General features: G+C 60.6%; 1 protein-coding gene across 5 annotated transcripts in view; it reads left to right on the top strand.

Annotated features, from left to right (window-relative positions):
* The first annotated feature begins 1,552 nt into the window (after positions 1-1,552).
* The window catches only part of NBEAL2 (neurobeachin like 2), a 129,636-nt gene continuing 116,420 nt past the window's right edge, over positions 1,553-14,768 (top strand). For all 5 annotated transcript variants that reach the window (XM_059729251.1, XM_014602735.3, XM_059729253.1 and 2 more), the window contains exon 1: positions 1,553-1,658. In XM_059729251.1, the coding sequence (XP_059585234.1) occupies positions 1,608-1,658 (51 nt within the window). In that variant the 5' untranslated portion in view covers positions 1,553-1,607. The remainder of the gene's footprint in view (positions 1,659-14,768) is intronic.

Genomic DNA, 14,768 nt, shown 5'->3' on the forward strand with positions numbered 1-14,768 from the left:
TTGGCACTAACCCTCCAGTGGCTCCTAGCGATGCTAATTATCAGCAGGAGACAATTAGCACCGCCAGGCACCTGGCACGAACGAGGGATGTGTGATGATGTCAGCTGCAAACACATGAGTCACTTGGTCGGTGTGGCTCATCCCACTGGGTTCAACACTATTCATGTACAAAAATGTACTCACAGGCATCCATGTCTGGAGGATCGGGGCCAGTAGCGTGACTGAGGGTGAGGCACCAGGGCCATGTCAGCATTGCAGAAGGGTGCAAAGATAGCCATGACCCCCAGTGTCACCCCCACATGATCCCAAACTCCCCCCTGCCAGCCCATGCCCATCACAGCATGAATTACATGCATGCCATTGCGCCCCAGGGATCCAGAAAGGGGTCACTCCCGAGATATCCAAGATACTTAACCACCTTCTGTACCACAGCTCTTTGACCTGGGATGCCTCCATTTTGGGGGTGGAGGATGTCTCTATCCAGGCCCCAATTTCATCTCTCCATCCATAGCCCGCTGCATCCCAAATGCAGCTGTTGCCACAGACAAGGTCGTTGTGGACAGTTTGCTAAAAGCATCGGCTCAGGGCTCAGCAGCCAAACAAAATGGTAGGGATGATGAGGAAGGGAACTGTGAACAAAACAGGAAGTTTCATGACGCCCTTTGTACATCCACGGTGCATCCACGCCTCGAGTGCTGTGCTCGGTTGTGGTCCCCGCGCCCCGAAGGCACGGCCACCGCTCTGTGAAGGAGCTGCCCGCTGAGGTCCCCTGTGGCTCTCGGGATCCATGGCGCGACACGGGCCTACTTGATGTGCATTGGGAACGTGGCCCGGCAGGCTCAGTGACCGCCTGGATGTTGTCACGGAGAACTTGGCCGTGGCTAGAGTGGCCGGGAGTTGCTCCAAGAACACAGGGCAGTTGCATTTAGTCAGTGTCCGCACCGCCATGAATGTTACGTGTCTCCTGAGGCTGGGGGCCCACGGCGAGCTCCCACAGGCAGCGATGGCAGGCCGAGCGAGGAGCTCCCGCAGGCAGCCGCAGCGGCATGAATCCTGGGGGGCACAGTGACCTCCTGCAGGCAGCGGCGGCAGCGGTGTTGGTGAGTGGTGGTGAGCGGAGAGCTCCCGCAGGTAGCCGTGGTGGCATCGGTGGTGGTGGTTGGATGGACAGCGCTGACCGGCGGTAGACGACCACCCGCAGACGCCATCGGCAGCATCGACGGTGGCCAGCGGTGATCGGGGACCGCCGGCATTGTTGCTGGCAAGGGGGCGGTGAGTGGCGACCCCCGGCAGTGCCGGGGATGCTTTTTGCAGGGGGTGCACGTGCACCCCACGCATCGGGGATGCCAAATGGAGGACATCAAGGCATGTGGTTTCCGATCGCTGGAGGACGGAGGACCAGAAACCCAGGCTGTCCCCTCTTAGCCCGGAGGCGAGGAGCAGCCCGGGCCGTGGGCGCGGGCCCGGCGAGGCGGGCGGGGGCAGCAGGTGGCGGCGGGGGCGGGGGGCGGAGCCGAGGGCGGGGCGGGGGCGGGGCCGGGCTCGGGCGGCGGCGCCGGCAGGTGAGCGGCGGCAGCGGCGGCGGGGCCGGACGGGCCGGGCGGGCCATGGCCTCCAAGGAGCGGCTCTACGAGCTCTGGATGCTGTACTTCGCCAAGGTCAGCCCGCCCGCGGGGCGTGCACCGGGCCGGGGCCGGGGCCGGGGCTGCACGGATCCGGAGTGGAGCTGGGCAGCGTGCACGGGGGGAGGGGGCACGGATCCGGATCGGAGCTGGGGAGCTTGCACGGATCCAGAGTGGAGCCCGGCAGGGTGCATGGGGCTGGGGGGGGGCACGGATCCAGATCAGGACCGAGCACATGTGGGTGCAGGGGGACACGGATCCGGACTGGGGCTTGCACGGCTCCGGAGTGGAGCTGGGCAGGGTGCATGGGGCTTGGGGGGGGCACGGATCCAGATCAGGACCGAGCACATGTGGGTGCAGGGGGACACGGATCCGGACCGGGGCTTGCACGGCTCCGGAGTGGAGCCAGGCAGGGCGCACGGGGCTGTTGGGAGGACACGGATCCGGTTCAGGACCGGTCACACGGGGCTTCGGGTGGGGGGCAGGGATCCAGATCGGCACAGGGGATGGCGCGTGGGGCCGGGTCAGGGCTGGGGGGGGGTGTGGATCCAGAGTGGAGCTGGAGGGGGGGCGCAGATCCGGTTCAGGGGCAGGCTGGGGGGGGGGGGGTATGGATCCGTATCAGGGCAGGGTAGGGCACAGGGACCTGGAGGGGGGCACAGATCGGGATTGGGCAGGGTGCACGGGGCTGTATGGGGACATGGGTCCGTCCCGGGGCCGGGCAGGGTGCGCAGGGCTGTGCTGGGGACCTGGATGCAGATTGGGGCCGGGCTGGGGGGGTTCACAGACCTGGAGTCAGTCAGGGATCGTCACCCCCGTCAGGGATCAGCCAGGACGCTCCCGAGGGGCGCGGGGGACCCCGCGTGGGTGCGGCGCTGCACCTGCCGGGCGCGCGGGCAGGAGCCGGCACTGCCTGGTGCAGGGCTCGCCGGGCCCTGCTCGGCTCAGCTCGGCCTCCCCCTGCCCGTGGGCTTCCCAGGGCCACCCCCGGGGGTCTGGGCTGCCTGAAGCCTTTCCCTTTGGCAGTGACGAACTTCGGGGACTCTTCCCCAAGCCGCCCAACGGGGAGACGCATCTGTCCCTTCAGCGACTTGTGGGTGTCCGAGGGACCGAAGTTGCCTCTTGCAGGATCCTGCCCGGTGTGGGGCGGCCGGCAGGAGCCCGTGCGTTCCCGTGGAGCACGTCCCCGTCCCCCCTGGCATGTTTATTCAGTGGCCAGGCACCCCCTGCCCTCCCCCCCTGCCTCCAGACAGCTCCTCTCCTCTCCTCTCCTCTCCTCTCCGTCTCCGGCGAGCTGGCACGGCTGCTGCGTGCCCGCTCCCTTCCCCTGGCGCGGGGCTGACAGGCCGCGACAGCCGCGCTTTGTTTTAGCGCTGTCAATGCGGCATCAGCTGGGGGAATTCCTCCTTTGTTCGGGAGAGGAAGTTGTCTTGGCTCCTCGCATACTAATAAAGTGGGTTCGGTGTCTCGGGGCCAGGCGACAAACCCTCGCTTCTTTGGGGAGACGTGCGTGGGTCTCTCCTGCCCTCCTCCGCCGCTTCCTTGTTCGCTCGGAGAGGAGTCCTGAGCTGGCGTCGCCCCGAGTCAAGTAGGAGGCAGGGCAGATTTGCACCTTATAGACTAACCTGTGTAGGCGCAGCACACGTGTTCGTGAGCTGCAGCTCGCTTCATCAGATGCAGGATTCGTTGAGACCCTTTTGGAGGGGGAAGTTGAAGCAAAAGAGAAGTTTTGCTCCCTGTTTGGAAACCGTTTCTGCCTTCGGTTCCACGGGACAGTCCAGTCATCGCAGCGCGCCGGGAGGGACCTGCCGGCCCCCGAAGGCAAGAGCCTGATGATCGGGGCACCTCCGTTCTGCATTTGCCTTCCCCGTTGTGCGGGTCAATCTGGGCTGTTCCTCTCGTCATCCTCCTGGCACGAGGTCTGGAGTGGTCTTGATCTCTTGGAGGTAAATGCAGGGTTTGTACGTCTGTGGGCTTGGACACGCCAGCATATGCGTGTGAGACTACATGTGTGATCTGAGCGGGTAAAACCGCACCATCCTAGGATAGGGCAGGGGCCTTGGAGAGTCATGTAGTCCGATCCCCCGCTCCAGATGCGCCACCTCTGTCCAACCAGCCCGGCTGGCTCCCGTTCTTTAAAACTCACTCGACTTCCTTGCAAAGCAGACCGGGTTCCCACAGCCCGGTACTTGCAAGCAGCAATTCACACTTAACTTCCTGTGAGAGTCATGGCTGTCTGTGCATGAGCAAAAGGGAGCAGATAACGCGGGGGGTGCTGAAGGCACCGTGCTCGCAGAGACGCTGTCCGGGAGGTTATTTTGAAGGTGCACCTGGGAGCGAAGCGAGAAGAGGAGGAGGAAGGGAGGGAGGTGAGGAGAAGGGAAGAGAAGTGGGAGCGCGGCAGCAGGACGTGCCGTCCGACTGATGTTCACGGGGCAAGGACAAAGCTTCTTAAACCAGACAGCCCAGGTGTGCTATCGCGGAGACGTGCCAACGCACTGAGAGCTTGTGATCGTACTTGCGGGGCAGGGCTTGCCTGGAAGCGTATTCAGGCCCGGGATCTTGGGGGAAGGCTGACTCCAAAAGGGCTGTTTCTGTTTGCAGGGCTGGTGCAGTTTGCACGGCTGCAGCCCTCCGAGGGCCTGATGTTGTGTGCTAGCGCTGGGTTTCCTTACGAAACCTTCCCACGGTCGTGCCCGTGCTGCGGAGGGATGCCCGGGCTGCAGGCAGTGACCACCCCGTGCAATGCCCCGTCCGTTCCTCCAGTGCCATTTGCTCAGTGGGGCGTCCTGGCCGACTCTGCTGGGCTGATGGAGACCGGCTCGGGGGTTACTCTGTACCCCTGCCACGGAAAATCCCACGGCTCAGATCTGTGCTGGTGGCTCTCTTGGCCCGGCCTGTCCCCAGCACCACGCACGTAGGCCAAGCCACTTGAGCTGAGTTTGCCATGCAGGGAGATCATTACCTCCCTCCGGCTTCCTAATGCAGCGTGGGGCTGGCTGGCTTTCGTCTCTGGGCTGACAACTTCGCAGCAGCCCAAGCTTGTTCCCTTCCAGGCACCAGGTGTGCAATCAAATCCCAGTAAAAGCACAGGAATACGGCGTGGGGGACGTTAGGAACCGGTGCAAGGCGGAGCGGGGATGTGTGTGTGTGACTGGGCAGCCAGCTGACTGTCTTTCCAGTTTCCAGGAGTAATTAACATTGCTGACGGCTCTCTCGCTTGTGGAAATGCCAGCGCTCATTAGCTGCGCGAGGGTTTTTTTTTTTAAAGACGATGCTGAAGTCTCACTTGGATCCTTGACACTGTTTCCCCATTCATCGTCGCCGCTCGGGGCTGCCTCTGCGGAGCACGTCAAGCCTTGCGGGGAGGAAGCCGCTCACTTGTGTTGCCTCGGGCCCTTCGTGCCGGCGTTGCCGCAGTTTGGTAAAACGAGCCAGGAGCTACGCGGCCTTCTGGGAGGAGGAGGGATTCCTCCGGCCCGAAACACGCAGCGCCCGGCCTGTAGCCAGGGCTTTGGGGGAGGCCCCGGGAAAGAGCGGGCTGTGCTTGGCTCGATGCTGCAGCGAGAGCTCTGTCGCTCCCCTCCCCTCCCCGGCCGAGTATCCTGCAATCTTAATGGGCAAAGGAGGTATTAGCCTTGTTTTCCACTTGGGGGAACGGGGAAGAGAGGGGGGTCAGGGAAGTGCAGACAGAAGAGCCTGTGTCGGGAGATGCGAGTTCATATCCTACGCCGGCACTCGTTGGTTCAAATCCTACATCAGCTCGCTATCAGAAGTGCCAGAGCAAAGCTTCACCGAGCCTCAGTCCATAGCCCCGTCGAATCCTGGCCACGCTGGCCATCTACCAGACAGGAGGGAGGGCTGTCGTCCTTGCCCTTGCCCGTGCGCACCTGGGCACGCTTTCACCAGTGGCATTTTAGATGCCTTCGGGGAGCGGTGTGCCCTGGCTGGAGAGCTTTGCTCTGAGCGCTGCCTTAATCCCTGGGTTATTAATTTGTACCCCGCGCTCCTGCTCCTGTCCTGTCCTTTGTCATCCCGAGGAATCAGTTATTTTGCACCTAGCCTTCGAGGGGGCCTGTAACTCTTGGCTGGCCTAAGCCTGCTCTCGAGCAGTGTCAAACAGCAGTAAGAATGTAAGAAACGGGGGGTGCGAGGGGTGTTTACGCTGATCCGTCCCCTGTCGGACCCACTCGGCCCCCGTGATCCTAGGGCTAGGCACGTCCTGAGCTTGAGGTCCTGCCTCTGCTGTCTTGGCTGGGCCCGTTCTTCGTGGACCTCTCTCCGCCTTGCACCGAGTCGCCCGTCCTGCGGCGGGGAGTTACATGGGGTGGTTCTCCATCACGTACAAAACGCACTTCCTCGGGCTTTGTTTGACAAGTTCTGCCTGACGCCGTGTCGGGGACCCTCCGTCTTCGATCTGGCTCGTCGGCGGGGGCTCGCGGAGTTGCAGCCCGGTTGTGCTTCCCGATTCCAGCGTTGTCGGTTCTCCTGGAGGGGACGCGCATCCAGAGCCTGCGCGCCAAGCTGCTCGGTGCCGGGCCCAGCCTTCTCGCCCGCTGACTGGCTCTTCAGGGTGCCCTGCTTGTCTGAGCTGCCAAGATGCATCCGGGTTGCCACAGGTGCTCTTGTCCTAAAAAGCCACCCCGTGGTTCTCCATGGCTCCGTGCACACCACCCTTACTGTAACGCCAGCCATGCGGTCCTCCTGGACAAGGCAGTCGCTTGGTCAGTGGGACCAGCTGGTCAGTCGTACGTTCTCATACGGGCACCGTTGAGATGTGGTTTCCTCTCGCCAGGACTTTCCCGTGCTGCTCTTCATCCTCTGGGACGGGGCTGGCGTGGCTCCCTCCCAGAAGCAGGATGCCAGCCTGGGCACGGCTGCCGCAGGGGTCTAGCGCTGCGTGCCAGGCCTTGTCCGCATTGAAGGGCTGCAAAACTCGGCGGCCGCAGCGAGGTCTGCAAGCACATGTCGCATCGCTGTTTCTGAGACAGCTCTCTGGCCTCGGGACGGGCACCTTCCCCTTTGGAAAGGGCGGCTGTATCTCAGCACTCGCCTATGGGTGCAAGTTGCTGTGTCCAGAGCCCTGTCCTTTCTGCAGCCGCAGGCTGGTTGCCCAGTCGGGAACGAGAGCGGAAATGAGGCGCCCATCCTGCTTCCTCTGGCTCCGGGAGCCAGGGGGTTTTCCTTGCATCGGGTGGCTGGGTTTCACGTACCATCTCCCTCGCTCTGCTACGATGGGGAAGCTTTGGGCTGAAACCGTCGGAGAATCCGGGGGGTCGAGTCAAGGTACCGGCAGTGCGGTGGAGGAGGGTTGCTGACCCCAGTGCTGTCCTGCCTGGCTGAGGCCAGGCAAGCTGCAGCTTGGGGGTCTGTCCTGGTTAGCATTACTGGCCAAATCCTTCTTGATTGTTTAGTGAGAAGCAGCGGAGAGCGTCTGCTGTGAAAAGCACATCGTGCAAAGAGCCTGAGACCCTATAAAACCATGTCGAGTCTCCCGTCCTGCCCCGTAACGGCACAGACCCCGGCTGGAGCGCGACGGCGCTTCCTCTTGCTGCCCTCCGGACAGCACCGTGCGTTGTCCAGCGATGCCCTGAGGCAGGTGAGGGGGGGACTCGAGGGGTTTCCATGATGCCAAGTCTCGATAATCTTGCAGCGCAGATGAGGGAGAAGGGCCCTGAAGCCTGGGCACGGTTCACACGCAGCAAGAGGTCCTCGGGGCAAGCTCTGGTGCGACCGCCGCTTCCCGTGCATGCTGCGACTCCTTTGGCGAGGGGTGAATTCCTCCTTTGTCAGTGCAGCCATCAGCGTGGAGGCAGGCGCGGAGGTTTCTCTCAGCCCAGCTTGTTCCTCGTCCCGACTGGACGTCACCTCTGCTATGCCGCCGTGCCCACCCGAGCGCAGGCTGAATGGCGGACCCCCGAGCCCCGCTGTAGGAACCCCGCCGGCCGCCTCCGCCCCACGGCGCAGAGCGAAAGAAAACTTCTCGTTGGCCTTGCAACGCGTGGGGTTTTTAGGAACCGGGTGGCTAACGAGATCTTCCCCGCTGCTCTCTGGGCACATGAGCCAGCTCTCCGCGTCTTCGTCCGTCGCTGCCGGATCCCGGCTGTCGCTGCGGTGCTGCTTGGCGTGATTTGGATAGTTTTGTCTGAGCGCGGCCTGCATTCGTTTGGCTTCCTCAGCTCTATTGATCGCTCCACAATGGCCTCTCTGCAGCCAGCGTCTTGCCCCAAGCGCCGTCTGTTTTGGAGTCGCTTATGAAGGGGATGCTGAATAAGGGACTCATCAAATCAGACTTCATCAGGAAACAGGTGCCCCCGTCGCAGAAGAAAGCAGCCTCGTTGGCACCAACGGGGCCCTTGGCAATCTGAACAGAGAGGCCATTCTCCAGCCCTCCCCGGACAGGCTGGAGGTCCCTTGGTGGGGAAGCTTGCACTGATGACGATCCCGTTCTGCTCTGCGTAGGCATCTATTGTGCTTCGTGACCTGCGGGACTCGTTGCCAGCATCAGTCAGGCTGCTGGGATCTTCCCAAGAAGCATCCAGCCCAAGGGGTTAAAACATCTCTCCCCTGTTTTGTTCTCCATGCACATTGCCATGGAGGTAACTGCACCGTAGGTGCTGCAGGCAGCACCGGGAAATAGCAAACTGAGCGTGGCAATGGTTAACGCACTGCCAAAAGCCCTGGGAGGATTTTGCCCCTCTTTGGGTGTCTCGGGGATGCCGTCCCTGCTCGGCCGTGTAATGGGATTGCTTCCCTGTTGGTGTTGCATTAGGAGCAGAGGTTACCGTGTCGTCGGTAATGCAAGCTTCACGGGGTGGCGAGAGCCTCTTAGCTGCGGGGAGCGAACAGGAGTTTTTTCTCGGAGGGAAAGCAGTCTGTGGCCGCATCCTGAGGTTTAAAGGTGACCGTCGATCAGAAAATAGAGCCTACGGCGGGAGTCCTCGACCTTGCTAGAACCATGCAGCCCTCGGGAAATGCCAGCTCTTCATTTTCAAGTATAAAAGATATTGCCTGATTCCTCGAGCTCATCGTTTTCTCTCTTTTTGACTACAGAAAAATCCTAGTGCAGTTCTTCTGTTGCACGTCGCTCAGCAAGCCCGTAACAGGGCAGGATGGTTTGGGTGCTCTGGGTTCCTATTTGATGCCTCGGGGTTTATCTTTGCTCACCTGCCGGGGCTAACATTGGGTGACACCCTGCAGCGCCCTCGAAAGGCTCTCCAGGCACCCCAGGGGGCTGCTGTTGTCTCCGTTGCTCACAAGTGTGTAAATGCTACACAAATGGGTGGGATCCAGGCAGCGAAGCCTGCAGCAGGCTCCGTGCACTCCTCCCAGGTTGCATTCACCGCTCTTTAGCAGCAGTGCTGAGAGGCACAGTCAAGTCAGGGTCCCGTTGTGCAAGGTCTTGCACGTGTTACCTGCCCCTCAGCCTTGGGCCTGTCGCTTAGGCCGTGGTCGAAACATGCCGGGCAAGCTGCTGCCACGTACGGCAGGGGGAAGACCCCAGGCATCTGCTCTGTAGTCATGCAGAAGTAACCCAACGGCTTAAGGTGCAAAAGAGGGCACAGCGGCTGGCAGGGCTCGGGTGAGGTTATGGGAGGAACAAGGACGTGCAATCCGGTGCTCTGAAACAGAGCTGGAGCCCCGGGACGACCTTTCCGGAGCAGCTGATGCAGCCCGGCCGACGTGGCGATGCCCGAATCGCCCACACGTGCAAACTGGAAGACCAAAACCAGACGAGACTGAGTGGGGTCTACTCTAACGACACGAATATACGGGAGTGCAGTGAAGTGCAGACCGTGGAGCGCCTGGTTGTTTGCCGACTCCGTGGTGAGGTCTGTGCCAAGCAGCAGCGGAAAGAGCCATTGCTTGTGTGCGATTCTGGGAAAACATCCAGTTATAACAAGGGCACGAGGAGAAAAAGAAGAAGCTATTTGAAGTCTGTGGTTTGAGTCTACTGTCCTGCACGTGAGCCTTGCTCTCATGCACCAGCGGTGCCGCTGAAAGCCATGGGTTTCCTTGGGGTGTGTGAATCCCGCACAGCGAGTCCTGCGACATCCAAGCAGCAGCTGCAGGTGCTTTGGCCTGCCCTGCCATGCCCCCTTCCCGTAACAAAGTGGATGTGAAAGCAGTGCTGCCAACCCAGTCATTGTGGTGCAACGTCAAGCTCCCCGTGTGCTCTCTGCTTCCCACCAGATCCTGCTGAAGCGGCTTCTTTGCTGCCATGCATCTTATTCGGTGCAAGCTGAGGGGGGTGGGTTAAGCCCTGCTCTGGCTTGGGGCTGCTGTAGGTGAAGGGGAGTCGGGGAAAAAGGTGGTGGAGGTCCCGCTCCAAACTCTGGATCACACCGGACAAGTCACTGCATCTCAATGCCTCATGGTCTACTCTTGGGACATCCGCTTCTGCATTACAAGCACCCCCTTCATGCCCAGCCCGTGATGCTGGCCCCTGTGGCGTCTGCTGCACCTCACCTGGAGCTGGTGGACAGGATTGAGGTGCCAAAGCACCCAGCCTTGGTGACAGCGGGAGCTCTCCCTGGCTGCCCTGGCTCCCTATTGCTGAGGAAGGTGCCAGGATCCCAGCTGAGCCCTGCACGGCTCTGGGCGGAGGGAGGGTTGTACGCATTGCAAGACGGCCCGCTCCGTGTCCGGATGGGGAGGCCGAGGGAGCGCAGGTGGGATCTGCAGCCGCCCTGATCCTCGAGCACCAAGGTGTTGTGTGCAAACAGGCTGGGGGTGCGGGTTTGAATCCCCGGAGGGGAAGGAAAGCGAGGTCTGTGCTGCTCTCTCTCTTGTGGATAACACGGTAAAGCCTAGGCCCCTTCCACTCCATAGAGACCGCAAGGCTGCTTTCAAACAGCTGTGCGTCCTCAGGCACTCGTATTAAATTGCTTCCTCTTGCAGGTCTGTGGGGTGTATGGGGGAGTGCTAGAGACCCTGCCTGCGATCTGAGCACTCATCGGGCAAATGTTTGGGGGGCCGGGGGACACGACCGATGAGGAGAGAGGCTGCCCCAAGCTGCTCGCAGGCTATTTCGAAAAAGGAGAAAGGCCGGGTCGTTACTCAAGTCGCAGATGTGGACACTGGCTCAGCGACATGCATGCAGTTGTGGGGCAGGCACGTGGCGTGCTGAGATGGGGCTGGTGCTCTCCTCCGGGATAAGTCCAGAGTTGTTGTACGCTGATTGAAGGGACCCTGGTGCAGGGGTGGGTTTGTCCACCGCTGCAACGAGTTTCATTCGGATAACGGCCTGTGCCGGCGTTGGAAAGTCTGACTGTCGTTAGTGCAATGCAGAGGACACTCTCGGCTGGAGCAGCGTGCGGGACGGGGATGCAAGCAGCTCTGCCCCTCCAAGTCACTAATGACCTTGGCTCAGCTTAACGAACCTGCAGCCTCACGCGTCCAATCGCCCTGCTCTTCCAACACCTGCCTTCGGTTCCAGTCCAGGCCAACTTCTTTAAGTAGACGCAATATCTTTTATTAGACAAACTTTTTGCAAGCTTTCGGGCGCAAACACCCTTCGTCAGGAATAGGGCGTCTCTGCGGGGCTGAGATCTCCAAGGAGTGAAAGAAGCTAAAAGTGTGACAAGATCAGTGAGAAGGTAAGTGGGTGGAAATTAGGAAAGCAATGAGTAGAGAAGGGAAGGGAGGGGGAAATAATGCCAAAAGTAAAAAAGGGGAGATTAGTGTAGTCGAGTTCTCCAAGGTAAAAAAAGAGGCAGCCTGTGAGAGAGAAAATAGCTGGAAATTAGGAAGACAAAGGGTCGAAAAGGAGGGGAGGGGAGGGGAGGAAGTGGGGGAAAGAAAAGTGGAAAAGGTCAGGTCAGGCAGGTACCCTGGCAGGTTGTCATGTCGTAAATCCACTGTCTATACTGAGTCCGTGGCTTTTGTATCTGGTAGATCGATGAAATGAAGTTCATCCACGAAAGGGGTTTTGTAAGTCCCCTCTGAGGGTCTGAGCTCGGAGATGGGGTGATTGTCTTTGCGAAGTGTGCACCCACACTTCAGGTTTAGTTTTGTGTAAAGTATCCTTCGAACAACACGGCTACAACCAAAGACCCCGCAGTCCAGGCCAGAGTTTCCATCCTGACCGCAGCTCGACTTCAGTCCCTTTGACACGTTCCAGACCGAACCGCGGCTTCTGCTGCTCCTCTGTCCCATTAGCAGGTGTGAACGGGGGAGTCCCGTACGGATCACACACCTGTCCATCCCTCTCAAAGCGTGCGTGCACGTGCTTGCGGTGTCTGCGAGCCCCTGCGATTCTAGCGACTACCGCACTAATAATGGAGGAGGAGGTATCCATCCTGGAAGCGCTTTGGGTTGACTTCCTCGGACGGGGCAGAGCCTAGCCTAATAGGAAGACTCGAACGGGGTCATCCCTGGCCTGGTGGTCTCAGAGCCGCGTGCAGAATTTGGGAGCCACTAATTGCCCTGGAGAGCACCATCTCCTACCTACCCCTAGTAGCGTGAGGGTGTCCACCCACGTGTCCACCTTGGGTGTTGCGTGGTGGCTGCATGGTGGAGCCTGGGACCTCCCAGCGTCAGAGGGGCTCAACTTTTGTATCCTGCTTCTCCCAAAGAGGAAGCCGGTACGAAAAGGGAGCTGCTGTCTGCATTGCACTAATGACAGTCAGAGCCCTGGGGACCGGGACACGTGGCTCCTGCCCGTTGATGTCGGGGAGCTAGGGGCTGAGTCGGGGTACGTTGCAGACCAGGAGGATGGAGAAGATGGTGTTTAACGCGACCTGGGCTTGGGTGGAAGAGGCTGCACGGAGCACCAGGTGTTGGGACTTCGGTGGGTACGGCTGTGTCCGCACCTACGTGGAGATTAGCGGCACTCTGACGGCAGGCAGGATGGGCGGAGAGGATCTCGACTCTCTTCCTAGGGCCCGGTGCTCTGCACCCAGCTGACCCTCACCACCTTCGGGCACTGCCGATCAGAGTCTACATCCCCTGCAGTGTCGGGCATCGTGTTATGTTAGAAATACCCAAGAAAACGGATGCTTTGTGCTTCCTTGTCTAAGCAATGGGTTGGTGTTGCAGTGGGCTGTCAGGCAGCAGCCATGCGCCACCCCAGACCTGGCTGCAGTCCTGAAGTGACCCCAGCGCTTGCATTGGTGTGATGCCAAGGGTCCTTGGGGGGTGAACTCCACCGTACCTTGCTCTGCATTTCCCATCCCCATTATCTGCCGTACAGCCTCCGGGAGCCGTTGCTTTGGCAGGGGAGATGCTTCCTTTTCCTGTCCCAAGCTGGCTTTATCAGTTCTGCATGGCTTGAAACGCTGGGTGGTTTCCGGTAGAGCGGCTGTGAGCTGGGCCAGTGCCCCCATGGCACTTCTCCTCCTGGGGACATCCAGCAAGCCAGGCAGGGGGCATGCGAACGCAGCTGATTATTGCACTCGGGGGACGGATCGGCCTCATCTGCCCCCCTTTATTTGTCATATGCACCTGCTGTTTCGCTGCAGGGCTCTCGCAGGCAAGGCCTTTGTCTCGTGGGCAGCACCTGGCACTGCAAGGGCCACGTTCCTGCAGCAGAGATCATTTGGGATACAGGAACGAGGAGGTTTCCTGCTGTTCGGCTCCCACGGCTTGCCTGTGAAGACACCCCGCTACCCCCAGCCTACGGGTTGGGTTTTCAGGCCAGCGCTTCTTTGCTTTCTTAGCATCCCGGGGCTGGCCGAGCCCTCCGGAGATTGCATCTAGCCCAGCACCTAGCCCGAGGCAGGATCAGCCCTGTCTAAACCAGCTCAGCCAAGGGTTTGTCCCAAGATGGAGATTTCACCACCTCCGTAGGGAATATCTTCCAGTGCACAACCACCTTCAGAAGTTCGTCCTAATCCTCCAACCTGATCTGCAGTTTAAGACCATTGCCCTCTCTGGTGGCCACCGAGACCAGTCTATCTCCATCCTCCATGTAAGTACCCTTTGGGATTTGATGGTTGTATTGAATCCCCTCTCGGTCTTTACCTCTCCGGATTGAATAACCTGACTTTTCCCAGCCTTTCCTTGTGTGTCGTGTTTCTCAGGCCTCTGGTCACTTCTGTTCCTCTCGCCCGGACTCTTCCTCGTTTGTCCAGGACTTTCTCGATGTGCAGGGCCAGACACGGGGCAGCGGGTGCATCCTCCTTCCCGCCTGCCCTGGGGTGGAGCGCCCCGCTGACTTCGCCAGAGCTACCGCAGGACTCCCTCGAAGCCCCTGCTTTGCCGTGACACCAGTAGGGAGGCTGGTCATGGGCCATTCTCTTACTCCGAAGCCCCTCTCCTTGCTCCCTGTGCACGGAGGGATTAAAGTGGCCTTGGCAACGCCGGGCAATCCTTCCCCTATTGTTTTCGGGCACCCGGGAGCTCAAGGTTATTTGCTTTTGTTTGCACATGACTCCTGCCCCCCCCCAGCTCTGCAGATTAGGGATGGCAGGTATCCTAGGAGACTGGCGCTAGCCGCTGGCTCGTTCTTCTGCCCTCCTCACGCAGCAGCGTGGCAGCTTCCTGCCCCCCGAGAGCTGCTCTGTTGCACCCCCTCTTCCCTCGCCTCCGAGCCATTTGTGTCTGCAGGGCTCCCAACCAGGGAGGCATCTGGCCAGATGTGGCTGGGCTTCCTGGAGGGCTCCACAGCTGGGGCGTGGGGCATGGCAGGGAGTACCGCGGCGTTGCCAGTGCTCTGCCCAGCTCTCCAGCGGCCTGGCCCGCTGGATCGGTCCCCTTCCAGACCTCCTCAGACGGAGCCAAGCAGCTTCGCAGTGGCTGCAGGGGGAGTGATGTGCCCAAGTCCGCACGGGGCAGTGGCGGAGGAGCCTGGCTCCCGTGGTTGGGGAGGCTCTTTGGTGGGGACACTGGTTGTGGCGTTTCCCTGAGCGGACCCTCGAAGCCCTGCGGGATGGTGGGCTCCAGGGGGAGGGTGGCTGCCTTGGTCCCGGCAGTGGCTAAACTGAAATGAGCTGAGCAGGAAGCTCTCCGCACAGCTTGCCCGGAGCTTGTTGGCTTCTCGTCTCCGGCCGGGGTGAAGCACGCGAGTCGCTTGCAAGCCAAGCCTGCACCGGCCGGAGCTCAGGGTGACACGGGGCAGGTGGGTTTGCTGCTGTCAACCACCAGACCTGAGGTTTTCCCCCACGACTGCTCGTCTGGGAGGGGACCACGCCGCGTCCTCTCCCG

The sequence above is a fragment of the Alligator mississippiensis genome, chromosome 5 (genome assembly GCF_030867095.1).
Source record: "Alligator mississippiensis isolate rAllMis1 chromosome 5, rAllMis1, whole genome shotgun sequence".
Lineage (NCBI taxonomy): Eukaryota > Metazoa > Chordata > Crocodylia > Alligatoridae > Alligator > Alligator mississippiensis.